This window comes from Canis aureus, chromosome 9 (assembly GCF_053574225.1).
Source record: "Canis aureus isolate CA01 chromosome 9, VMU_Caureus_v.1.0, whole genome shotgun sequence".
Taxonomy (NCBI): Eukaryota; Metazoa; Chordata; class Mammalia; order Carnivora; family Canidae; genus Canis; species Canis aureus.
This window is the reverse complement of record NC_135619.1, coordinates 36,351,228-36,376,844: the sequence shown is the minus strand read 5'-3', so window position 1 is coordinate 36,376,844 and position 25,617 is coordinate 36,351,228. Positions and strand designations below refer to the sequence as shown.

At 39.9% G+C, this 25,617-nt stretch overlaps 1 protein-coding gene across 8 annotated transcripts; it reads left to right on the top strand.

Moving 5' to 3' along the window:
• The first annotated feature begins 317 nt into the window (after positions 1–317).
• Positions 318–25,617, top strand: CCDC198 (coiled-coil domain containing 198). Of its 8 annotated transcripts, none has more exons than XM_077909426.1 (7): positions 689–727; positions 2,993–3,075; positions 9,669–9,804; positions 14,752–14,838; positions 16,242–16,340; positions 17,139–17,307; positions 25,358–25,617. In XM_077909426.1, exons 3-7 carry the CDS (start codon positions 9,670–9,672, stop codon positions 25,585–25,587), a joined length of 720 nt encoding a protein of 239 aa, XP_077765552.1. In that variant the 5' UTR covers positions 689–727; positions 2,993–3,075; position 9,669; the 3' UTR covers positions 25,588–25,617. The 8 variants fall into 8 exon arrangements, with proteins under 8 accessions (XP_077765547.1, XP_077765546.1, XP_077765554.1 ...); XM_077909425.1 differs by having other exon boundaries at positions 9,669–9,831; XM_077909421.1 differs by lacking the exon at positions 9,669–9,804 and having other exon boundaries at positions 318–727.

Sequence of the window (25,617 nt, the reverse complement as noted above, 5' to 3'; positions counted from 1 at the left end):
CTTCAATTAAAATTAAAGATTAACGAATGATGATTAGTGTGTATCCTCTCGTTTCTGAAGATGATATAGCTATTCTTCGATGATAGCTCTCAAAGATGGTATTGAAGGGTACATGCAATAAAAAGTCAAGTTTAAGACGTTTGTAAACCTCTGCTCTCCATCCCTGTTAATGGCCTTCCCGGTGTTAGAGATTTGTTTAATGATCAACAGTGGTTTCTGTTCCTACCACCGAGTCTTTCAGAAACTAGCGTAACAAGTCAATGTTTAACCGGATTCTTTGGGTCTGAAGTGGCAGAGTAGGAGCTAAAGGGACGTCTCCATGGAAACCAGCCTCCCAGGAAGTGGCCAGAGGGTTTACTGTGTGGTGGAATAAAGCTAGAAAGATGCCATGAAGTGCTTTGTGAAGCTGGGATAAAATTCTGACCTACCTTAATTAGAATAAGCTAAATTCAAGGCCCCAAACCACTTCCCTCATGATTGTGCTTTGAATATCTTTACCTTGAAATGGGCCTCAGCCACTCTAAGGCTCACCCTCGGGTGACCAGAGTAGCACCCTTGCAAAACAAAGAGGTAGAGACTCCCTCGGCCAGTCCCGTGGATTTTGCATTGAATCAGAATCTGGAAGAGAAGAGTTCCTATTCGTTCGCAAGACTGCAGGACCGGAATAAAGCTTTGGAAGGGCAGCTGCCACCTCTACGAGAGACCTGGTGTGGAAGATACTCTGCAGGTACGTGTAACACCTATCATGAGATTTGTGTATTTGGACCAATGGAAGCTATTAACAGATGTACTTGACTGTCCGTCTCCATAATCATATCAGAAAATTTCTAAATTGCTGACTGTAAGGGAACATCTTTCAAGCTGCAAGCGCATGTCTGTCAAGTAGTCTGGGTACATTAGAATGAGTGTGTAAACTCTGCACCCAAGGGCTTTTTACCATTCCACACGAGAAGAAAAAAATCGTTTGGTTTCAGCTTATAGTGCTTTCAATGTTTACACCTAGCTTTGCCAGATGATTAAAATTATATAGATAAGATGTGATAAATTATGACAATCATATGTTTCAGTTAGATTCTAAATTTAAACCATTCTCTCCAGCACCACTTAGTGCATCAGGCTTTGTTATTTTGAAAGCAACACTTGAGGAGTGAATTCACCCTAATGTGAATTTGGAAACCACCCCAAACAGAATTGATTTATTGCAGTACAGATGAGAGGATGAGTCACCCCCTCCCCAACCCCACATTCTTCATGCAGAATATGAACTAAGTTCTGTCATCTGGAGAACTAAGAGAATTTTTCCCATTATGACTGGAAGCTCTGTGCCTGGAGTGGCTATCAATTATCCTGGAATATTTTATAAGACATGTAAAATTTTTTTGACAATCACAATGACAATTAAGCAGAGATTCTAACTTGGGAAGAGAAATATGAGTATATAATGTATACATATGTTTATCTATGTAGTATATCTATGTATTTTTTTCTTTATTTATATTCTGGATCAATAACACAAGTAAGTTCCCATTATTAGTCAACCTGACCAGAAAGCTTTATATTCTCTTTTGGTATATCTGGTAGATCGTACCCAGACTGATTCTCATAGCTATTCTCTGTAGAACTGACCAGCTTTGACTGGGTAAATGGCCTATTTTTATGTTCTCCAATTTCATAAACATGTGGGGGGGAATTTTCCTCTAGTTTCATTGAAGAGTTCCTTTTTTATCCAAACCCTCTATCCAGAGTTTTAAGATTCTGGTAACTGAATAGTGAAACTGATTCTAATGCATTAGAGTCCTACATGGAAAATATTCTTATTTTTGAAATGACAAAATCACATTACAAATAACAAAGGGATGCTGAGCATTCTGATCACTAATTTCAGGAGACCCATACTCTAAGCCCAGCTCCACCAAATGCCAAATTATATGAGTTTGGGCAAATTATTGCATCAGTTTCCTTCACCTATAAATCAAGGATAAAAATAACTGCCCTGACACAGCCAATGCTGTTTTGGATGAATCAAAGTAAATAATGAGGTGTTATCACTCAAATCATAATATTAAAATAAGGAGTTGTTAGGCTACTAAAAAAAATGTTGCCAGAAATACTTACATTTTTTTAATACTTACGGTTTCTAATCAAAAATGTTTTTTGTTGTCATTACTGTTGTTTCTGTCTTGTTCAATGTGCCAGCATCTCTTGAAAGAAAATATAAACATGGTGAAGTTTTTAAGGTGGTCATTCAAATGCTGTAAGGATAGAAACACATAATTACACAGGGATTTTTCCATTTACAATGCAAAGTGAAACTATAGGTTAGTCCATGCAACAATCTAGAAATTAGAATGCTTCCAGATTACTAAGAGGAAAAGACAAAACTTCCTTCATGCAGCGTTGGTCATGGTAGTAGTACTAGCGCCCCATGATCATGTTGTATGATAGGGCGACTGTGGGAATTTCTTCTCTAGCTGGGGGGACTATTTAATTAGGTACATACAATGCTAAACATTGCTACTTCTATCACAAACTCATGCTCCATTTTTTAATCATCTCCTATCTATCCACCATCCAACTATATCATCTGAGAAGAGAATTTATTTTCATTTCTTAAGGATATATTATTTCTGATTTCCTAAATTTATTTTGAATAGATTTCATGAAATTTAAACAAATGGAAAAGTTTCTATTTTTCAGACCAAATTCTATGTTTTAACAATATTTGTAGTCAATACATTGTTGATTTTTCCAATTTTCCTCTATCAAACTAGAGAAGAATTCAATAAATTAAATCCTAGGTCTAAACTAATGTTTTACCATTGGCATTCATGTAGGACCCCTGCCTTATGTGTTTCATCTCCATATTCAACATATAGGTTGCACATATATAACTAAAAAGGTACCAAATCATATTAGTGAAGTCTAACGATTAACCTAATTTAATAGTCAATTTTTTAATGGTTTGTTTTTATTTCTCTCTCAATCCTTCAAGTGCCCAGGGCCATGTATTTTGACATTCCACTGGAACACGGAGAAACAAGTATTATTAAAAGGCATCCACCCCGAAGACTTCAAGTAAGATGAATTTAAAAGGCTTCATAAGGAATTTCTTGGATTTCATGGTAACATCCCTTTTTAACTATAATCATAAAGGAGGGATATCGAAAATGACTAAGCTAGTAAAAACAGGAATGTTATTGAAGAGAATGCCGTCAGTTGCAAAGACCATGTTTCTTTAGGATTTCCTTTTGTAATGATTTCCCTTTTAAGACCACCCACCACCAAAAGAAGGAAACGTAATATCAAATACACAGGCATGATGGGATTCAAAGGACCTGTATTTTGCACTGATGAGTTAGATGACCATGGAGAAATCACTTGTAACAAACAATAATAACAATCATAACAGCTAAGACTATTTAATTAGCACCTACTTCAAGTCAGATACACTCTGTGCTGCATGTTGATCAATGTCAATCATTTCATCTTCATATACCTCTAGGAGAAAGGAGGCATTATCTTTGCTTAATACATGTGGTTTAGAGAATTAAGTAACTTGTCCAAGGACAGTGGAGGTCAGATATCAACCAGGTCTCCAAAGCTCATGTTCTTAATTATCAGCATAGTTGATCTCTACAGACCTGCTATCTCTAAACTTCTATTGTTCTAAATGTTAACTGGTTGCTAAAATTGAGGACATTGGATTCCAAGACAGAAAAGTAAGAGCTTTAAATGCATTTACCTTAATAAATATTTAATGAATTCTCTGTAGAGAACTATAAATTCCAAGAACTCTCATCCTAGAAGGAGAAAGAGATCTGAGTGGGTCCTTGAAAATGAGCATCAGCCAAGAGAAGGGTTTGTTTGGGCTCTCCTGTGAGCAGGATCTATTACTGACATTTGAAAAAAGAATTGGGAAAAAAAAAAAAAAAAGAGAAAGGAATTGGAACCAAATCCCACCTGCTACACAATTCACCTAGACATCTGGACAAATCCCAGAGGTATTAGATCTCATTTGTTGGGGATTATTTCTGTTTCAGTTGTTTTTTATTTACCTGTCTTCTCCAGAAGCTCGCATTGAAGTGATTGCATCTTGCACATCTTTTCCCAAAATATTGGAAACCTTGAAATATTTTTATTTAAAGAAAAATAAAGTAAAATGATATCAAATTGATATATAATTTTAAAACTTTTGAGCAAACCTCTAGCTAAACTTATGTTTTGTTCCTACATCAAATGTACCTCCTCAAAGTAGTGTGCTTAATATGCGTTCCTGTGGAGCCAGTTAGCTGAATGACTCAAGTAGGAGATACTACTGTACCCAGTGAAAAGTATTTGTGTAGCAGTGTGTAGTTCAACTCTAAAGCAGCTAAAGTTAGGCTAGGATTCTCAAATCAGTTCAAGCTCAAAAGGAAAACTTCTATGTTTCAGAACCAAAGACTGTATCCCCACATCCTAACCAACCACCTTAAAAATCAAGACAAATGAATTATTTCAGTGCAAAGACTATTGTCTTATTCGGTCTTATATCTTCCGTCACCAACACTTACTATGTACCCCCCCTAAAAAAAAAAAAAGCTTATGAATGAATAGGTGAATGAATGATAATGAGTCCCATGCTCTCTGGTGGGAACAAAAATCAAAATGCATTCTCTCTGTTCCTGCAGACCTGTAGCATCCCTGTATTGTAAGTCCAACTGACTAGCTGCCAATGTCATGAATTATGAAGATCCAGGAGTGCTTGTTGAACCCAAGATCTGAGAGGCACTTGGGCTTCAGACAACAGCTTTGCCTTGGAACCTGAAAGGCACAAGTCTCTCTGTGTCTCCCCTTAGCTCTTCTCTGTGCATTTGCTTTATTCATCCTGCAAATCGACTTTCTTTGCTCCTCAAGACCACTTGGTGAAATATGGCCACCCTCAATTCCTCAATTTGTGTTCCAGTTAAACAGACAGATTGGCCTGGCTCTCTTGGCTCCAATTCGAAATTCCTGGGAGAAAAGATCTTATTGGCTCAGCTTTGCTTATGATTCCAGTTCTGTTCCAGTAAGCTATGACCAGAGGGTATGCTCATGCAGTAGAAATGTGGGCAGAGTAGCCCCCCTCGCCCGCCCCCGACAAATTCTGGAAGCAGCTCCCAGAGAAAAGGGAAATCACTGGGAACTTGGCAGACACTCCCAAAGATATCAACTATAATTATCTTCACAAATGAGCCTCAGCACATTTTCCACCACAAATGGGTTTTTGAGAGAATAATAAATGCTGGGTTCCCATGACATGCTAATTAATAGCCTAATCTCTGCCAAAGAAAATTCTAAAAGTATTTTTAATTATTAAACCAAATCTAATTGCATCCTAAATAATTTGAGTTGCACATTTGGCACTCTCCACTTCCTAAACATCTACTCCTCAAGTAAAGAGCAGGTCATGAACTAAAGTTCTCCAACTCGGAGCTGCTGAATTCTGAGAGCCTCTGCCAGGGAACCCTGAATCCAGCGTGCTCATCTCTGGTTGAAAAGTTGACAATCACCACTGTCCTTCCTGGCCTGATTCACCTTCTCATCCAACCATTTCAGGTCCTGCCTAGGTGGAAATGGTTAACTACCCCCACCCCACCCCCAGGGTCCCATGTAATGTGGTTTCCTTGGGTGACTCCCTCCTTCATCTCCCAAGATTTGCTTAAATCTCACTGTCCTACAGGCTTATCATTATAATCGGGTGACAATTGCGGCTACCCTGGTGCTCCTGGTTCCCCTGATCCACCACTATCTTTTCTTTTCCTCAAAGCACTGACTTCTAACACACCAAGCAATTTACTTCTATTAAGTTCATTGTGTATTTTCTTTTTTTTTAATTTTAATATTTTATTTATTTATTCATGAGAGACAGAGAGAGAGAAGCAGAGACATAGGCAGAGGGAGAAGAAACAGGATCCCTGCAAGGATCCCAATGCAGGACTGGATTCTGATTCCCGGGATCACGCCCGGAGCTAAAGGCAGACACTCAACCGCTGACCCACCCAGGTGTCCCTGTGTATTTTCTTCATCACCTCCCCACCAGTGTCAGGATATTATCTTTCACACGGGCATAGATTTTTGTCTGTTGTCTTTGCTAATGTATCTAAGTGTCTTGAACATAATAGGCGATCGATAAATAGGAGTTGAATAAATGTTGAATGAAGGAATGCAAAGGGGAAAAGAGGAGTATAAACACTGCTGGTGAGAGGTAAGGAGGGCAGTCCCGACCTGGACGGTTTCATTATGTTGTTTTCAGTTTTATAATTTGTCACAAATGTATTTCCTTTCCTTGTCTTTTCTAACTCTTTGCCCATTTTCTATTATCTATTTCTTTGTGATTTGTGAACGTGCTTTATATATCTTAGATCTAGCACTTTGTCAGGGATATGTGTTGCAAATATCTTCTTTTCATCAAAGTGAAAAGGTTCGCCTTTTCACTGTGTGTGTGTGTGTGTGTGTGTGTACATAAAGATTTCCACTTTAAATGTGGTCACATTTCTCAATCTTAGTCTTTATGTTTTGTATTTTTGTATTTTGTCTAAGAAATTTTTCTTCTCCCCAAGGTCTTCCAAATTCTTATTCCTTGTATTTGTTTTCTTGACTTTTGCATAGGCTAGAACTTCCTTCTGACGTTGAATACAAGCAGTGATGATGAGCATCCTTCTCTTATTTATGACATTGATAGGACTGGTTCAAAAACTAAGTACATTTGCAATAGGATTTTTTAAAAAAGATTTTATTTATTTATTCATGAGAGACACAGCAATAGGATTTTGATAGATGCTGATCAGAGTCCCAAGAAGAAACAGATGCTACATTCAAATTAGAATAATTCAAGGAAATTTTCTTTGTAGATAACTGTAGATAACTATTTACAGACGTTTGGATCAAGGGAACCATAGAGGATATTGCAATGACCACTAGTGGCAGCTGAGAAATAACCACCTCTGAGCGAAGGGACTTGGAGAATGAGAGAACCTGGAAGGAGAGTCAGGAGGAGGAAGGTGCTTTGAGAGAAACAGTGGGACACAGTCAGCCCAATATGACCTTCAGGTAGGAAGGCAGAGGAAGAAATATCCTCACCTCATTCTCTCTTCTCTCAGATCTCCTGCCAGGGTTGCTCAGTGGCTAAACCCAGTGGGAAGCCAGAGGGCAGGAGAAACTGATTAGTTCTCACAGGCAGAGAACAGGGTAGAGAAATGTGGCAAGTGGATCTGAAGAAACAAGTAGAAGATACCCAGTACAGTGCCATTTATTATTGACGTTCTTTTTATTCCTGGTATGCTAAGAGTTTTTCTTAGGGCCGAGTGTGAAATTTTATTGAATTTTTCCCCCTTCATCTATTAAAATAATCTTACAATCTTGTAACCAGTTGATAACAATATGTTACACTAATGGACCTTATGTTGAGCCCTGCTTGCATTCCCGGTATAAATCCTACTTGATCATGAGATACCCTATACGTATACAAATACATTGTTGGATTGCCCATGCTTAGGCTTTTCTTATCTATTTTCATAAGTGAAATTGTTCTTTAATTTCCAAAACTGTCTTTTTTTTTTCAGTTTTGCTTTTAGGGTTGTACTAATTTTGTAAAATTTGCTGGTTATCTTTCTCTTTCTTCTGTTCTCTAAAACATTTGATATAAAACAATTATTATCTGTCTCTTAAAAGTTTGATAAAACAGACCTGTGAAATCATCTTTAGCAACCTGGACTTTTGGGGGAATGACAAATTTTCCTACTAACTTAATTTCTTAGTTGTGTTAAGTATCTTATTTTTTCATGATTCAATTTTGCTAATTGATATTTTTTTCAGAAAAGTATCCATTTATTTAAGCTTTCAAGTTTATTGTTATTAAGCCTTAGCTTCTTCATATTCAACTTTTAAAAAAATTTAATTTATAGTTGACACCAATGTTACATTAGTTTCAGGTGTACAACTAGTGATTCACTATCTCTGTACTCTATGCTATGCTCCCCACACATGTAACTGTTGTCACTACACAACACTATTATAACACCATCGTCTATATTCCCTATGCTGTGCCCTTTATCCTTGTGACATTCATTCTATAACCAGAAGCCTATGTCTCCCACTCACCTTCACCCATTTTGCCCATCCCTCACTCTCCTTCCCTCTGACAACCACCAGTCTGTTCTCTGTCTTTATAGGTCTGATGATACTTTTTGTTTATTCACTTGTTTTGTTTTTAGATTCCACATCTGGAGAAAAAACATAAAGTATTTGTCTTTCTCAGTCTGATTTATTTCCTTTAACACTATACTCTCTGGGATCATCCATGTTGTAGCAAATGGCAAGATCTCAACCTTTTTTATGGCTTCTTAATATTTTTCGTATTCAACATTTTGATAATGTAAAATCTTCCAACTTACATTTTGATGCAGCTCTCTTGTACTGGGTAGAAAGGTAGAGAACAGCTCAATCCCTAATTTCAAGCTATAATCCTGGCTCTAGTTTACCCTGTTACATGGAGCATTTTTAGGTTCCCTTTAATCTCCAGAAATGGCCATCAGGAGCCCCAAACATCTTATGGGTCAGCTGCCTCTAAGTATGTATTTGTTTATTTTCTGGTCCATGGAGATATATATCTTGTATTAAAGCCCAATCACATCTTTTTGGCTTTATGTTTTATTTTTCATTGCTAGATGTTTGGGGCAAAGAAAGTTATTGAAATGTGAACTCATTGCAATGCCTTGACCAGAAATTCCTCCTTGGGCTCATGATTTCTTGCTTTGAGGCTGCCCTGGACACTTTTGCCTTCTGAGAACTTTAAAGGACATACATTCTTGAGTCATGATGCCAAACAAATTTTGCAATTTCTTTGAGCTTCTTCTGCCCATCTTTCTCCTCCTGTTAGTACACAGAGGCAAACATCTCAGATTAGTGTGTCATGAAGCTCAGTGACTTCTGCTTGATTTAATCTCCATTTCTGAATTTCTCAGCTGACACTTCAACTGATTAGCCTGACCATTTGTTTCATTTGAGAAGCCAAATAACCAGAAACCTTTAGACAGAGAATACATTTTTTAAAACATGGGATAAAAAAAATTAAAGGTGTCATTCTATCATACCAATTCTCCAGTAATTCCTTCCCTGTGCTTTCTCTGAAGATGATGAAGTGAGGCAGCTTGCTTCCCAAGCAGGGAAAAGGAACATTTATATGAATCCAGAATTCTGGGGCAATTTCATTTGACTAGTTTGTTTAGAGAAGCCAATTTTTCAATAATCTTTTCTGCAGTGGTTCTCAGGCCAAGCGCAAATACTTAAGGGAGAGATCCTATTTGCAATGTTAGTTGCTGCCATCTAGTGCTCTTTGTAGATGAATAGCGGGATTCTTAGGTTCTTTTCAAAGTCCAGGAAGAAAGTAATTGCCTGGAGACGGTTCTTAAAGACACCTCCTCTTTAACCCTTATAAGAATTGTGGGTTTAAACACAATGAGGCTGAAAATAGAAGAATATATATTTGTATTTTCAAAGAAAAACCTGGCCCTAAGAATTTATGGATAGATTATTTTAAATAGCTGAAAATATTTAAATAACTGGAATCTCCAGATTCAATTTTTCCATAGTACCACAAACAAATCCTCTTTGGTCTACTCTGATGTAGTTCCTTTACTCACTTGAGGCAGTATGGAAGCCAGTGGACCCCAACCTAGAAAATCATCAGAATCCTTGGAGATATATTCAAAAGAAACAACTGAGAAGCTGGACCTCACTGAAATTAAAACCTGCTCTGCAAAAAGACAATGTCAAGAGAATAAGAAGGCAAGTAGAGAAGATAAAAGATGGCAAGTAAGCATGTGAAAATGTTCAACATCATATGTGATTAGGGAAATCCAAATTGCAACAACATTGAGCTATCACCATACACATATTGGAACAGCTAAAATCCAAAACGCTGACAATACCAAATGTTGGCAAGGGTGTGGAGCATCAAGAACTCTTATATATGCTGCTGGTGGAATGGAAAAATGGTATAGCCACTTTGGAAGTCAGTTTGGTGCTTTCTTATAAAACTAAACATACTCTTACCATACAATTCAGCAATTGTGAGCCTTAGTATTTGCCCAAAGGAATTGAAAATTGATGTTTGCATAATTTGGATGTCCATAAACATCCATGTGCAGCTTTATTAATAATTTCCAAAATTTGGATGTAACCAAGATGTCCTTCAGTAGATGATGGATGAAGAAACTGTGGTACATCCATATAATGGAATATTATTCAGCATTAAAAAGAAATTAACTCCCAAGCTATGAAGATATATGGAGAAAACTTAAATGTGTATTGTTAAGTGAAAGAGGCCAATTTGCAAAGGCTATATACTGTATCATTCCAAGAATGTTAACTTTTCAGAAAAGGCAAAACAATAGAGACAGTAAAAACATCAGTGGTTGCCAGGGAATAAGCGGAGGAAGGGTGGACTACATCAGTGGATACATGTCCCAATACATTTGTCCAAATCCATAGAAAGTACAACACTAAGCATGAACCCTAGTTTAAGCCATGGACTTTCAGTGATAATGACATGTGAATATAGGTTTATCAATTGTAACAGATACACCATTCTGGTGAGGGACGTTGATAGTGGAGGAGGTTGTGCATATGTGAGGGCAGGGAGTATCAGGGAACTCTCCATACTTTTCAGTTTTGCTCTGAACCTAAATCTGCCCTAAAACTTAAAGTTTATTATTTATATACATAATACACATATTCATTCCCAGGACATACTCTGGACCTGTTGAATCACAACCCTCAGTGAATAGCCCAGGTTTTGTATGTCTGTGTCGGGGTGTGTGTGTGTGTGTGTGTGTGTGTGTGTGTGTGTGTGTTCAATTCCAGGATATTCTGATGATAAACTAAGTTTAGGAACAAGTAGAAGAGAAAGAAGCATGAGGTTTGGAACTGGACAGACTTGAGTTTGAATTCTAGAGCTGCCACTTTCCAGCTGTGCAACATTGGACAAGTTATTAACTTCTCGACAATGGGGAATCATCATAATTACCCACAGGGTTCATGGGAGGATTGAACCAGATGACATATTGTGACCCTGGAAGTGATAGACAGGAACAGCTGTAAAGGCTCATGGGCCTCATCAGCAGAAAGAATTAGATCCTGAATGAAGTCCAGAGAGTGGCACAAACACTTCTTTGTTCTCCCCTCATGCCCTGAATACCCCCCTTCAGTCATTGCTGATTCTTCTTCCCACTTGTGCCTGGATATCTCCTTCCCCTTGGTCTCCATTTCCCAATGGTTCTGATCTGATCAGCTACTACCTCTTATACCAGCAGGTCCCATTTTCCCAGCAGACAAGAGAGCCAGACGAACCTCTCTTACTAGTACTCATCACCTCTCATTACATTCTTGCACAGTTCTTATGTTAAAACCCCCACTTTCTCCACTTAGGGTGAGAATGGAACAGAGAGCTACTTCCTACCACAAGTGCAAATTGCCTGGCACATGTCTAAGCTGAAGATGAGTTCTTTCCCTTTGTCCTGCCTCCTTTGGCCTCGTTTTCTTCCTTGCCAGGTGAGCTTTGGGCTGTGCCAGCAGGAAGGAATGCAGGCTCTTCTCCCTAGAACAGCTCAGGCCGGGGCCCAGAGACCAGGAAATTATTCTATAGGGAAGTAGCAGCAGGCACAGGTCATGCTCCCCATGAGAGCTGGCTGTTCAGCATCCATTTCCCTGTCTCCCCCTCTGTCTTTTCACTCTGGTCACCTTGAAAGCCAAGCTAGCATCCAGTCTACCCCTTGCTAGTGCAACCAATCAGACTAAAATGAAAAACAAAATTTTTCAAAATAAATCATCATTTGCCTTTAGGAGAAGACTAAGGTGGGCATGGTGCTCAAACTGTTTGTTGCAGTGTGGCATCCTCTTCATTTTCCTCCTACTTCTCTAGCCAATCTCTTCTCTGTGTCCTTTGCCAGTTTGTCCCCTCACCAGCTTCTCAGTGTTGGAGCTCTTCAAGTCTTCAGGACTTGGCTCTGCTTTTCTTACTCTTGACCTTAGGGTCAAGATGGTCTTACCTGTGACTATGGTTTCAGTTATTCTCTACCCAGGGATGATCCCCAAATAATGCATCTCTAGCACAGACCTCTCCTGTGAGTTCCATGCCTGTACATCTCATTATCTACTCAACATCTACACTGGTATGCTTCAAAGGCACCTCAAACTCAATCTAAACCGAATTTATATCCTCCTGTTACATCCCATTCACACCTGGTCTTCCTTAGGTTTCCCATCTCAGTGAATGATAACACTATCCATCCCCTGAATTTGGATGCCATTTGGACCCTTCACTCTTCCTCACCAACTATAATAAATCTTATTTGGTCAGTTTTAAATATTTGTACAGGGCAGCCCTGGTGGCTCAGCGGTTTAGTGCCGCCTTTGGCCCAGGGTGTGATCCTGGAGGCCCGGGATCGAGTCCCGGGTCGGGCTCCCTGCATGGAGCCTGCTTCTCTCTCTGTCTGTGTCTCTGCCTCTGTGTGTGTGTGTGTGTGTGTCTCTCATGAATAAATAAAACCTAAAAAAAAACCCCAAAACTTATTTAAATAAATAAATATTTGTAGAGCCCATCGATTTCCCTCCAGGAGCCCCAAGCCCATCACCATTGTCTTCCTAACTGCCCATCCTGCATCTGTGATTATTCTTTTCTAGTTCTCACACTGTGGCCAGAATGATCTTTTTTTAAGGATTTTATTTATTTCAGAGAGAGAGAGAGCGCTAGAGAAACAGAGCAAGCATGAGCTGGGGGCAGAGGGCCAGGGAAAAGCAGACTCCCTGCTGAGAAGGAAGCCTGCTATGGGGCTGGATCCCAGACCCCCATGATCTGAGCTGAAGGCAGACACTCAACCAACTGAGCTACGCAGGTGCCCCAGAGTAATCACTTTTTAAAAAGTGAATGTAATCATGTCACTAGTTTGCTTGATTCATGTCAATGGCTGCCCATTGCTCTGAAGAAAACCAATGTCTTTAGAATGCTCCATCAGGCACTGCAAGACCTGGCCCTGCCTACTATCTCTCCAGCCTCATTTGAGCTATTCTTCCCCTCGCTCTGAACTGCAGTCAACTGACTTCCTGCAGTTCCCTCAATAAATCATGCTCTCTCCTACCTCGGGGTTATTGCCTACATTGTTCCCTCTACCCAGAATACCTTACTTAGTCCCATAGAATTTCCTAAGCATCCAACTTCTGCTGAAGATTACTTCCTCAGGAAAATTTCTTGGACCACCTCCTTACTCCTCCCCGCCTTACGTTAATTTTCTAGGGCTGCAGTAACAAAGTACAACAAAGTGTGGGGCTTAAACAACAGAAATGTATTATCTCACAGTTCTGGAAGTCCAAGGTCAAGGCATTTGCAAGGTTGACTCCTGATAGCCGAGAGGAAGAATCTGTTCCATGTGTCTCAACTTTCAGTGGTTTCCTGGCAATCTTTGTCACTCCTTGGCTCATAGAAGCATCACCCCAATCTCTGCCTTCATCTTCACATGGTGTTCTCCCTGTGTGCATGTGGGTGTTTGCACCTATATTTCTCTTTTTTAATTAAGGTGATCCTTAATCCAAGCATTGTGGGTTAAGGATCACCCTGCTCTAGTATGCCTACATCTGCAAAGACCCTCTTTCCAAATAAGGTCACATTCTGAGGTGTTGGGGGTAAAGACCTCAACATATAAGTTGGAGGAGGGGCACAATTCAACTCATAACACCCCCATTTCCAAGGTGGAATCCTCTGGTTATATATTGTCATAGACCTGCCCGATAGACTTTTTCTTCAAAGCACTGATCACAGTTTGTAATTATTCATGAATAATCACACAAGCAAAATGTATTTGTTCCCCTACAGATTGTAAGCTCCATAGGGAGCATGCTGGGTTTGTTGACCACTGCACCTTCATGCCAGGCATGTACTAATTGTTCAGGATGTACTCACTGACAACAAAAAAATCTGATGGCCCTCCAGGTCCCTGCCTGCATGGCAATGTGGAGAAACCCACCTTTGTCTCTTGCTCTACCACTTCCCAATGCTCCAACATCCAGAGCATTAAGTCATCCGAGGCAAGTAGGGCTGAGGCAGATCCACTGGTTCATCATTTGCTTCCCAATCTTAGTGACCCCTTGAAACTCCAACATGATCTCCCCCCATAAAGACAAGCCCCTACTAGGAAAAACAAAAACAAAACCAGAACAAAACAAAAAAACCAACCATGTCTAAGATTTGTAAGCCCACTGCACCTTCATTTTAAATGTGTCTCATGGGTGCCAGTGATTATTATGGAGGGAGCTTCTCTGGAGATCGTATATACAGGTCACTTTGCTAAGAACTGGAAGAGTTCAGCCTGGTGGTTAAGGACTGAATATAAGAAATTCCTGGTGCCCCCTTATCTCGAATATTCTAAGACCCTTGTTGTCTGGTAACTTCAGTCTTGGTCCCTTGATGCAGACAGAAAAGGATTCTTAGCGTCTTGACTCTCTGACCAATATTTAGATCAATAAGTCACTGGCGGCAGCACAATAGAACAATGAAGAACCCAGATAAGTTGAAAAGTCTGCACAGATATGACCGTAATCCTGTGGAAATCGCCTTCCCTCTGTGCTCTCAGGAATAAGTGCTGCTTTTGCTAAATGTTAAGATAGTTTAATGTCTGGCTTTTATGTTTCATCATCTCATGGCATGAGGAATGCTGAATGCTCTAAATGTTGGACTTCTAGAAGCTTGAACCCATTGACCTGCCACAAGTAATTACCTCTGAAATGCTCCTGAGCCAGCAAGAAGCCAGAACAACTCACAGAGCTAAGGTGAACTGTAGCACTAACTGGAAAGGGTGGTAATGGGGGGTGGGTTCTCCTTTCATGTACTCCTGGCACAAAGACCTCAGAGACAAATCAGACTATTAAGTCATTCAGAGTTAGAATTTTCCAAAGCTATCCATTCTCTCCTAGGCCTGCCTTAATCTGCCAAAGACTCTCATCTCTGAGGTAAATTCTGGGCCCTTCTCCACTTCCTGGTGAAACAGGGAGTTGCAGATAAGAAGAGAGGAATTTTACTTGGATATGGGCAATTCTAGAAGTGTTCAAATTTGTGAAAAATCTAGCATAGCTCGCTCCTTGTGTTCTTCCCCTCACGTTAAACCTTTCTCTTCATTCTCAGCTTTTAGGGGAAATCATCTCTACAAGGTGTCCCTAACTTATTTACCACAACTTCACCAAAAAGGAATCTTTGGAAAAGGTCCTCTGAAGAGCTCTGGCCTTTTATTAATTTGTCATATATTCTGCCGAGATAACACCCCTCCTATAGACATGAAAAACTGGGAGATAGTAGATTTTCAACACTTTCCACTCCCGGTTCATTCTGGAGCCAGCTAGGTGCTGCTGCACAGCTGGCTGATTGGGGAAAAGATGTCCAGGAGCTTTTAGACCACCAAGCCCGGGTTTATGATGCCAACAGCACTGTAGAGATCGTCCCTTCATGAGGCTCACAACAGTCAACACAGTTACAGTCCACAGGGTGGCCAAAGGATATCTCTGAGCACATCTGGCTGCCATATCCCTCCCCTTTGCTGGCCACAGCCAGGAACGAACAAGGCTGTATTCACCCCTGGTTGCTCTCAGTGACTGTCTGTACTGTCCCACTGGGGTTTATGATGCGCCAGGGGAGACCACCAAGTCACAAATAATCAACTTCCTGATATACCAGGGCTTATATTCCTATATATAGGACATTTATAAACAAACCCCATAGGGGTTCTGTCTATAGAAATGGGTTCCATTTAGCCATACAGTGGCTCCCCTCTGATTTCATAGCCAGACACAGAAGAGGCAGAAGAGGCAGAAAGAAAGAGGCCAATCTTATCCAACCAGAACACATTTCTGGGGAGATGGTGATAAGCATCTATTGACAGGGTAGGCGATATTTCATCAAAATGAGATGTGGAAATGTATTTCCATTTAAAATTTTCAAAACTCTACAGGAACCTTAAAAGCTACATTATACGCACAGCAAAGCTCCATTCACTGAGAGCTACACAAAGGACTCGATGGGGGGCTATAACGATCCACCTTCAACATCACAAGAGTTCCCTATGGATTATAACTGATAGCTGATTAAGATCTCACTCTGCTGAAAAAAAATTGCAAGTTACGTATTGCAGAGTCAGTAACAAATTACCCCATTCTAACTAGTGTGTCATCTTTCACAGCAGGAACTGGAAAAGAAGATGCAAACTCCAGGGTACACTCCCGGGAAAAGACAATACTTACATAAGATGCGAATGCTGGAAATGAACCGTAACAGACAAGAGGTAAGTGTGAGAAGAGAGAAGAGTGCTGTATTTACCACGTTTACTCCACGTAATCACTACTCTCACACAGGAATGGTCTAGCATCCATCTCCAGGCTTCACTTAACATTTTAAATTTGGTCATTGGCACCGACACTTCAATTCCAGGAGCTGGGAAGGATCAGCAAGATCCCTTCTTCTAGCGACTCTCTTTGTTTTCAGTTTCAAGGATGGATCTGTGTCCCAAGTCTCTCTGTTATTTCTTTCTTTCCTTTTTTTTTTTTTTTTTTCCTTCACAAATTGCTATGACATTCTGGCTTCAGTGGAAAAATGATGTTAGATCGTTTTTCTCGGTTTAGTAAGATAGAGAGGGGTGAGTCGGTCTTTATCTTGCTACCACGGTATCCCTCCATAATTCATGCCACAAGATTATCTCAGAAGAATCATCTCTTCTAATGAAAGCTTTTATAGTAATATCTCCTGTAATTGGCATATTCCAAATTCCTCACTCTAGTATTTAAACCTAGAATCACTGTCTTCTGCAATTCCAAATATATCGGTGGCCTCCCAACAATTGTTTCTACAAAGATCCTTCTCTTGAACCAAGCCATACCATTTGAGTATACTCGCCTCTCTCCTAACAAGCCTGTGCATAGAGAAAGTTTCTGTGCCTTATAATAGGAAAAAGAAAACTGTATTCTGGTTAGGGGACCAAAGTACAGATAAATACACCACTTGCAAAGTGGCTGATCTGTTGATCTATTCTGATGACAGGAGTTCAGGGGGAGAACACTAATCCATTGTGGCTGATCATTTTCAGGCCCAAGCAGAGTTGAAGAAAAGTCTTCATAGGGAGGTAAGAATTAATCAAAAACCAAGGGACCATAAAGCCAAGAAAATCCTTCAAAGCATCCCAAGAAACCCAAGAAATGATGACGGGGACCTTCCAATCTTGTTGCCAGATGAGACCTTGAACAGAAGAAGTCCAGGTCAGTTCCATACATTATTTTATGTAAATTATGTAAAAAAATTAAGTAAAAATATTTCAAGTATTTTTAAAACTTGAGCAAATAAACTTGAGGTAGAGAGTGTGGTGGTGGATGGACAGCAAGTAGCCTTGGGTTTCTGCTGATATTGTACTTCCTGGAAAGTAGGAATCACACTGTCCTGTAACTTTGGGTGGCTGGGAGGAAAAGACTTGTAGACTTTGTTCAAACCTTGTAGCAAGATGGCTCTCTTTAGAGGCTTCCTGTGAAGCACAGGCATTCTTGCAATTCTTGCTCCAGCCCTAGGAAGAGAAAAAGCAAAAGAGCCTCATCTTGTGGTTAAAGAGAATGAAGCATGCGGACTTCTATTAAATAGAAAACCGGTATCAGCCAGTTTGCTGCCATCTGCAGACACCCTCCCCCAGCCAGCTCTTTCCCCTGCAGCCCTCTCAGGTTCCTTCAGGGGAGCTAAAACTGAAGCCAGCATCACGGCCCACCCCAGGCTTGGTCTGCTGTATCTGCTGTCTCTGTGAGGGCCCTCCTCCTACCCCACTCTGGACCACCTTCCAGCCCTTCTCCTCCCCCTCCTTGCAGCTGGTTAGTCACAAAGTCCTGTTGATGTCACCTGGCACTGAACCATTACCTTCCTCACATCCTCTAATGCCCCCCCACAAGGCATAGTGTCACACTGGGCTACTGCCGGTTCCTCCCTCAAGTCTTGCCCTTCTTCCAGCAACCCTCTATCCACATGGTTCTCAGTACAGTCCCCAGGCCCCCCAGAATGAGCATCACCTGAGGGATTGCTGGGCCCCAGCCAGAGTGATTGAATCAGAAAATGTAGGGGCAGAGGCCAGCAATCTGGGTTTAACTCCCCCTTAGGTGATTCTGATACCCATAAAGTTGAAGAACCACTGCTCTACTTGGTCATCAGTATTGGCCACAGACTGGCACCATCTGCATCACCTGGGAGTTTGTTAGAAAAGCAGAATTTCAGGCCACACTCTGGACCCACTGAATAAGGATATGCATTTTATCAAGATCCCAAGGTGATTCTCATGCATGACAGCTTTAGAAGCCCAGTGCTAATAGCCAAGTAATCTTATAAAATGCCAATCTGACCATATCGTTCTCTTGCTTTAAAAAAAAAATCTTCAGTGAGCCTCCATCAGTCTGAGGACAAAATCTAAACTCTTTGCCCTGGGGGCACCTGGGTGGCTCAGTAGATTAAGCATCTCACTCAAATTTCTGCTCATGTCATGATCTCAGGGTCATGAGATGGAGCTCCAAGTAGGGCTCTACACTGGACATGGAGCCTGCTTTAGATATTCCCTCTCCCTCTGCCCCTCTTCCCTCTAAAAATTAATAAATTTAAAAAAATTAAATAAATAAACTCTTTACCTTGGTACTCTAAGCTGACCTTTGTGGCTATATCTGCTGCCATTTTGTGTCCAACTTCACCTCCAACCAGGCCAGACTGCTCAGTGATTTCCAACAGACATCGTGTTCATAGCCTCTGTACTGTGTGGTCTCACCAATTTTAGCCCCAGTAAGTTTGCCCTGTCCATGTTCCCTCAGGGCAAAGCACCCTTTGAATATATAATATTGTTCATGCACAGAGCTTACTGTGCTGTGAGCTCACTCCCCACATCAGCAAAACTGACTACTGAGAGATCTACAGAAATGCTGGCCATGTCTCTGGAGATCCTGAGCTTCTCAGATGCAAAGTTGCCAGCTGAAAGAGACATTGCTCCTGCTCACAGGAATAGGATGCTTAATCAATAAGTTAATTAAATAAGAAAAGGCTGAATAATTGAAAATCTACTTGGGGAATCTATTTAACCTATACTCCCAGTGCCTGAATGAAATATGCTATGTAGGCACATAGATAAACAACTTTTACAATGTAAAAAATATTGCCAAAACAACCCAAAAAAAGGTGTCTCAGCTTAAGTTAGATACTAAGAGTCATTGCTTAAGAGCGAGCCAAGAAAAGCCAACATTGGTAAAATCTTTGGAAGATGGCCCAAATCTGGAGGGGCCCAGGAAAGATGGTGGCATGTGGAGAAGAGGGTTTCTCTGCATTTCCTGATGCTTTTTAAAACTGCTTCATTTTGTTCTACTTAAAGTTTAAAGATTTATTTGTTTATTTTAGAGAGGGAGAGAGAGAGCTCATGAGTGGGGAGTACGGACAGAGGCAGAGAGAATCTGAAGCAGACTATGTTGAGCATGGAGCCAGACCTGGGGCTTGATCTCACAACCTTAGATCTGGGACCTGAGCCAAAACCAAGAGTTGGATGCTTAACTGACTGAACCACCAGGCACCCCTCAAGCTAAGGTTTATTGAGTGTGTACTATAAAGCAGGAACTGTTGTCCATGTGCAACATGCATTATTGCTCCTAATCCTCACACAGCCTATATGAAGGAGTTACTATTACCTCTTATGTGACAGAGCCAGAATTTGAAGTCAGGTCTTTCTGACTCCAAAGGTTCACTCCACCCATCAGCACCCCCTCATATACCCTCATCAGGAATCCAGGGACTTGGAGATCTGTCCGAACAACCTTGGCCAAGTCTGCAAATAGAGGGGTGTGACTCTGAACCTTCTCTGTCATGAGCAGGCTGCTCCTCTGCCAAGCCTGCAGATTTTACCACCACAACAGGCATGTGCTTGAGCAGTGATGCCTTTTACTTATTTCCAGGTAGCATCCTTGCTTTCTCTCTCTGTCTACTGAAAGCAGTCCATTTTACGTTCTCCCAAAAGTGGAGCAAAGCCAAGATCATAGAATTACAGGAGCTTTCTGCTAGTCCAGTTCTGATAATTAAGATTCTGCTGTACCCCCCTTCTGTTATTGAATGCTATAGTTGCCCATTCTTGTTCCTTTTTTGGGAAGGTGGGATGAGAGTTTTAGGTTTCTCTCTCTCTTTTTTTAAAGATTTTATTTATTTATTCATGAGAGAGAAAGAGAAGCAAGCTCCATGCAGGGAGCCTGATGTGGGATTTGATCCTGGGACCCAGGATCACGCCCTGGGCCAAAGGCAGGCGCTAAACCGCTGAGCCACTCAGGGATCCCCGGGTCTCTTTTAAGATAAATGTCGGTCTTTGTTTTCTGTTGCCTCTTTAAAATGAAATTTTACATATATTTTACATTTATATACTTTAAATACATGTTATATGTTTATGGAATGACTTACATATGACCTAAGATAAATGTATAATAATTACATTTAACTTACACAATAAATTACTTATAACTTATACAATGGCTCATAACTTACACAAAGTGAGCATTGTTCTTTGGATGTACAGTTTCTTTTTTTCAAAAAATATTTATTTATTTATTCATGAGAGACATAGGCAGAGGGAGAAGTAGGCTCCTCGCAAGGAGTCCAATGTGGGACTCAATACTGGACCCTGGGATCATGCCCTGAGCCAAAGGCAGACGCTCAACTGCTGAGCCACCCAGACATCCCTTTGGGTGTACAATTTCATGAGTTTAAACATGTTTAGGTGGCTCTGGCCTTTTCCAGAAGCCATGATAGGGTAGTGGGTAGCAAGAGCAGTGAACTTGAAATCAAAGTTCTTCATCTGAGCCCCAAGAACTACATTTCTAGATGTAAACTCCATGGTAACAGGGCCCTCTTTTTGTTTCTAGAACAGTGCCTGTACACAGTAGCCTCTCAATGAACATTAGCCATATATTTGTCAGATAGTTTTATTCTATATAGAAAGACAATAGCTAAACTCCAGTTACTTAACCTCTCTGAGCCTCAGTCTCCACATCTGTAAAATAGGAATAAAGCCTTGTCTACCACGTAGAGTTTATGAAAAAATTAATCCAATGTGTGTAAAAGCACATATAAAATGTAAAATGCTGGGGCACCTGGGGGGTTCAGTCTATTAAGCATCTGGCTTCGGCTCAGGTCATGATCCCAGCATCCCACATCATCGGGCTTCCTGCTCAGTGAGAAGCCTGCTTCTCCCTCTCCCTCTGCCCCTTCCCCTGCTTGTTCTCTCACCATATCAAATAAATAAATCAATAAATCTTTTAAAAATAATTTAAAAAAATAAAATGTAGAGTGCCAAACTCATGCATGGGAATATAAGCAACTGAAGAAATATGGAACTGATGAATAGTAAAAATAACTATCTATCTCACAGGAGGTGTCACCTTAAAAACATTATTGTCACCTACACAATTCTGGTCTTATCAGGCCACCGCACCATTATCCACTTTATTTTTCTTTAAAGTATCCTGGGTTTTTTAGTGTGTTTTAAATTTAGCCTTTTCTGTGAAATTGGGGCTTTGATGTAATGGTGATACATTTTGCTAAAATATATATATTGTAAAACACATAACCATCAAAGATTTTTAATACTTTAGAGAATCTTTGTACTACCTAAAAATCACTCCATATTTTCCCCCCACTGGCCTCTGTTGCTTTACCTCTCTTCTCAAATTAATTTTGAAGTTGGACACACTCTCCTCTGCTCTGCTCACCCACAACCCATTTAAGTTTTTAAACATTGTGTTTTTCTTTTTTGTTTTTCCTTATGTCTAGCAACCCCAGAGAATCAAGCAGGGATTTATAAAAATGTAACAAGTAAAAAAGACATCTAGCTGAGGAGTCCTTAAACTTTAATGCTGTGTATACAAAACTATGTATATAATACTTCATGAATGATTTAAGAGATATTCAAGGATAAAATTGAACATGTGAATCTGGCCTCATGCACTAACTTTAGGCCTGCATTATCATAACATCAAGAGTGGTGTGGGACTTAAGCTATTATTAATATTGCATTAGATCCCACCATTAACAAACATTCTCTTCCTGTTTCAAAGCTCCTGCCTCTAGTCAGCAGAAAATTGCTGTTCCCAGTCTGAATGATGCCTCTAGTAGTTCTTGGCTCATTTGCACAGCAGAGATGATTATACCCTCTGGCCCCAATGAATGAAGTCTTTTCCCAGTCCCAGTTACCAGTAATTCTCACCTCCCAAAATTCTCTGATGGCTCACTTGCTCACTCATGTATTCATAGATGTGGCTTTGCAATAGAACAGATGACGAACAAGGAGAAGTCTGATAACTGTGAAACTGAGAGACCTCACAATCTGAGAGAATCAGGAGATTTCCTCAAGGAAGTGGTATTTAAGCTGAGACAGGAAGTAGCTGGACAAAGGGGATAGGAATCCATGTACGTGTAAAGACCAAAGTGCTGGAACATTCAGATATATCACAATATGTGCAAAAGCTCTTGAGTGGGAAGGGACCTGACAGATTCTAGACACTGGTTGGGAAAGAGATTCAGGTAGTGATCAGAGATGGCTCTGGACTGGGTGGCTCAGTGGTTGAGAGTCTCCCTTTGGATCAGGGCATGATTCTGGAGTCCCAGAATCGAGTACTGCATCAGGCTTCCTGTAGGGAGGCTGCTTCTCCCTCTGCCTATGTCTCTGCTTCTCTCTGTGTCTCTCACGAATAAATAAAATCTTAAAAAAAAAGAGAGATGGCTCTGGAGGAATAGGCAGGGCACAGAGCACACAGGGTCTTGCAAGTTGTATCAATTAAGGACTTTGAACTTGAGTTTAAGATCAATGCAAAGCCATTGAAAGGTCAGGGAAGCCACACAATCAGGTTTACATTTTTTTTTTCAGGTTTATATTTTTAAGCATTGCTCTGTCTACCCTAGAGAGGATATGGGAGGAGAATGCAAGAGGGCATGGGAAGACAAGTGATAAGGATATAGCAGAAAAGCAAGTGAAAGATGGTGCTTGGACCAAGAGAATAGGGTGACAGAAGAGAAAGAGCCAGATGTCAGATATTTAGAAGATAGAATTGGCAGAAGCTGGTGATGGATCAGATGTGGGTACATGAAGAGAGCAAGAAGGCCAGGAGGTTTCATGGGATTCTCTTGAAGAACTAGGCAGACAATGGGGCAAAGCTGGTGCCATTTGCTAAATTAGGGTAACTGGGAGAAAAAGCAGGTTTGGAAGAGAAAGAGAAGGTGAGTCTGACATGTTGCCAGGAGACAAAAATGGAGGCGTCCAATTGTACCCAAAAAAAGTGTGTGTAGCTCAGGAGAGAAATTGGGGCTGCAGACATGAATTAACTGTCATTTTTGGTCACTACTATGTGTATAGATAATAACAATAACTATAATCAGATTCAAGGGGGGACAAGGTAACCTATCATGGAGGCACAAAGGAAAGTAATGAATCATAAGGCGCCAATGCTCACATTGAAATGCTTGATTTTCTCATGTAATATATGCAATGTCAACTATCAAGGGCTTAAATAAAATATATCATAAGATTTGATAAACAGTTATCCTTGAGATGACATCCAAAAGTTATGGCTGGTTCAACCATTTGGTTGTGGGGACACTCTGGGTTTTGACCCAGGATAATTTTCCTAGCTCAGAAGTGGTCATTGCTTTTGTTTTCTTAAAAGCCAGACTTCCTTGAATAAAGTACCTGTTCTGAAGTGCATTTTATTTTAAGTTTTATTTATTTATTTGAGGGGGAGAGAGAGAGAGAGAGAGAGAGAGAGAGAGAGAGAGAATCTCAAGCAGACTTCCCACTGAGCACGAAGCCTGATCAGGGCTTGATCCCATGACCTTGAGATCATGACCTAAACTGAAATCAAATATTGGATGGTTAACTGACTGAACCACCCAGGTACCCCCTGAAGTGCATTTTAAAAGGGCATTGGGTAGAGCTTAAATAAAAAACTACATATATACACATGTAAAATCCTATACTAAAAATAAATTAAATCTCTTCTAGAAGGTATAGAAAATAAAATAAAATGTATTAGCCTTTGAGCTCCCTAGTTCTATAGATCTGGGGTGCATTACAAGTATTTGTGTTTCTTTTTTTTTATTATTGGAGTTCAATTTGCCAACATATAGCATAACATCCGTGTTCATCCAGTATTTGTGTTTCTAAAAAGCTTCATAGGTGATTCTAATATGAGGTGAGAGTGGATGTGAAGGTCAGGAAAAGTAATGTATCATGTGCCTAGCACTTGTAGTTGTTCAATAAATAGCACTAGGTAACACAACCTGTGCAATACTCTTGCCAAAAATGCTTAACCTTATTTTAATCACAAGGAAACTGACAAACCCAAATTTAGGGCCATTCTGCAAAACAATTGATCTGGATTCTCTAAAAATTTCAGTGTCAGGGAAAAAGAAGAAGACAATGAAGGAAAAAGAAAGAAGGGGATCATGAATGAGAATGAGGGAGAGAGAGAAGAAGGAAGAAGGAAGGGAGGGAAAAAAGAGAATAAAGAAATAGATAGGGAAGGTTATGCAATACACAATCCTAGATTGGATCCTGGGTCTATAAAATAAAAGACAAACATGCAAACAAAAAGAAGCTGTAGAAAGCATTATTTGGGACAACCATGAATATTAGAATGTGAACCATATATTAGAAAACAGTAATATATCAATGTTAAATGTCCTTAGTGTAATAATTGTATTATGGTTATGTAGGAAAAGCTCCCTTGCTGTTGGATTTGTGGTGATGTATTTGGGAGGATGTAACTGCAATTAATTCTCAAATAGCTCAGCTGAAAAGCACGCATGTATACATGCACGTATAAAATGAAAGCAATATTGTGACATAATGTTGTTAATGAGTTGGGATATATAGGTATGAATTGTATTATTCTTGTAACTTTCAGAAGATTAAAAAAATTTAAACAACAAAAAAGTTATTAATGTACAGAACTTTATATACACAAAGTTAATATATATTCTATATGCATATATATGAGTTTATATATAATATATATGTGTATATATATAATACATACACCTATAAACTCATGAGTTTTTATGTGTGTGTACATATATATACATGTGTGTATATATATATATACACACACACATACACACATAAAAACTCATTTATATATATATATATATATACACACATTTCTAAAGAACACCAAGCAGATTATCCTGCATTCATAAACATCTAGGTACTTAATAAACAAATAAATCATTGTTAAGGGAAAAAATTAATTAAACTTTAAATTTTTCTAGGAAATTTACAGAATGAAGATTTTGGGGAATATCAAGCAATGAATGATTACTGTCCCCGGAAAATTGGCAAAATGGAAACATGGCTCCATGAACAAGAGGCTCAGGGACAGCTTCTCTGGGACAGCTCCAGCTCTGACTCAGAGGAGTTGAAGAAAAGTGAGAAGAAACCACAAGCACTGGTGAGGACCAGGACAGAGAGAATCCCACTTTTTGATGAGTTTTTTGATTGAGAATAAAAATACTATTCACTAACATAGAAA

What these genes read in the sequence shown, in the direction of transcription:
- CCDC198 (XM_077909420.1), top strand. Translation starts at nt 505, where the DNA reads ATGGGCCTCAGCCACTCTAAGGCTCACCCTCGGGTGACCAGAGTAGCA. An exon ending in GTGTGGAAGATACTCTGCAG is followed by an intron (nt 728 to 2,992) that starts GTACGTGTAACA and finishes CAATCCTTCAAG; the next exon opens with TGCCCAGGGCCATGTATTTT. An exon ending in GAACAACTCACAGAGCTAAG is followed by an intron (nt 14,839 to 16,238) that starts GTGAACTGTAGC and finishes CATCTTTCACAG; the next exon opens with CAGGAACTGGAAAAGAAGAT.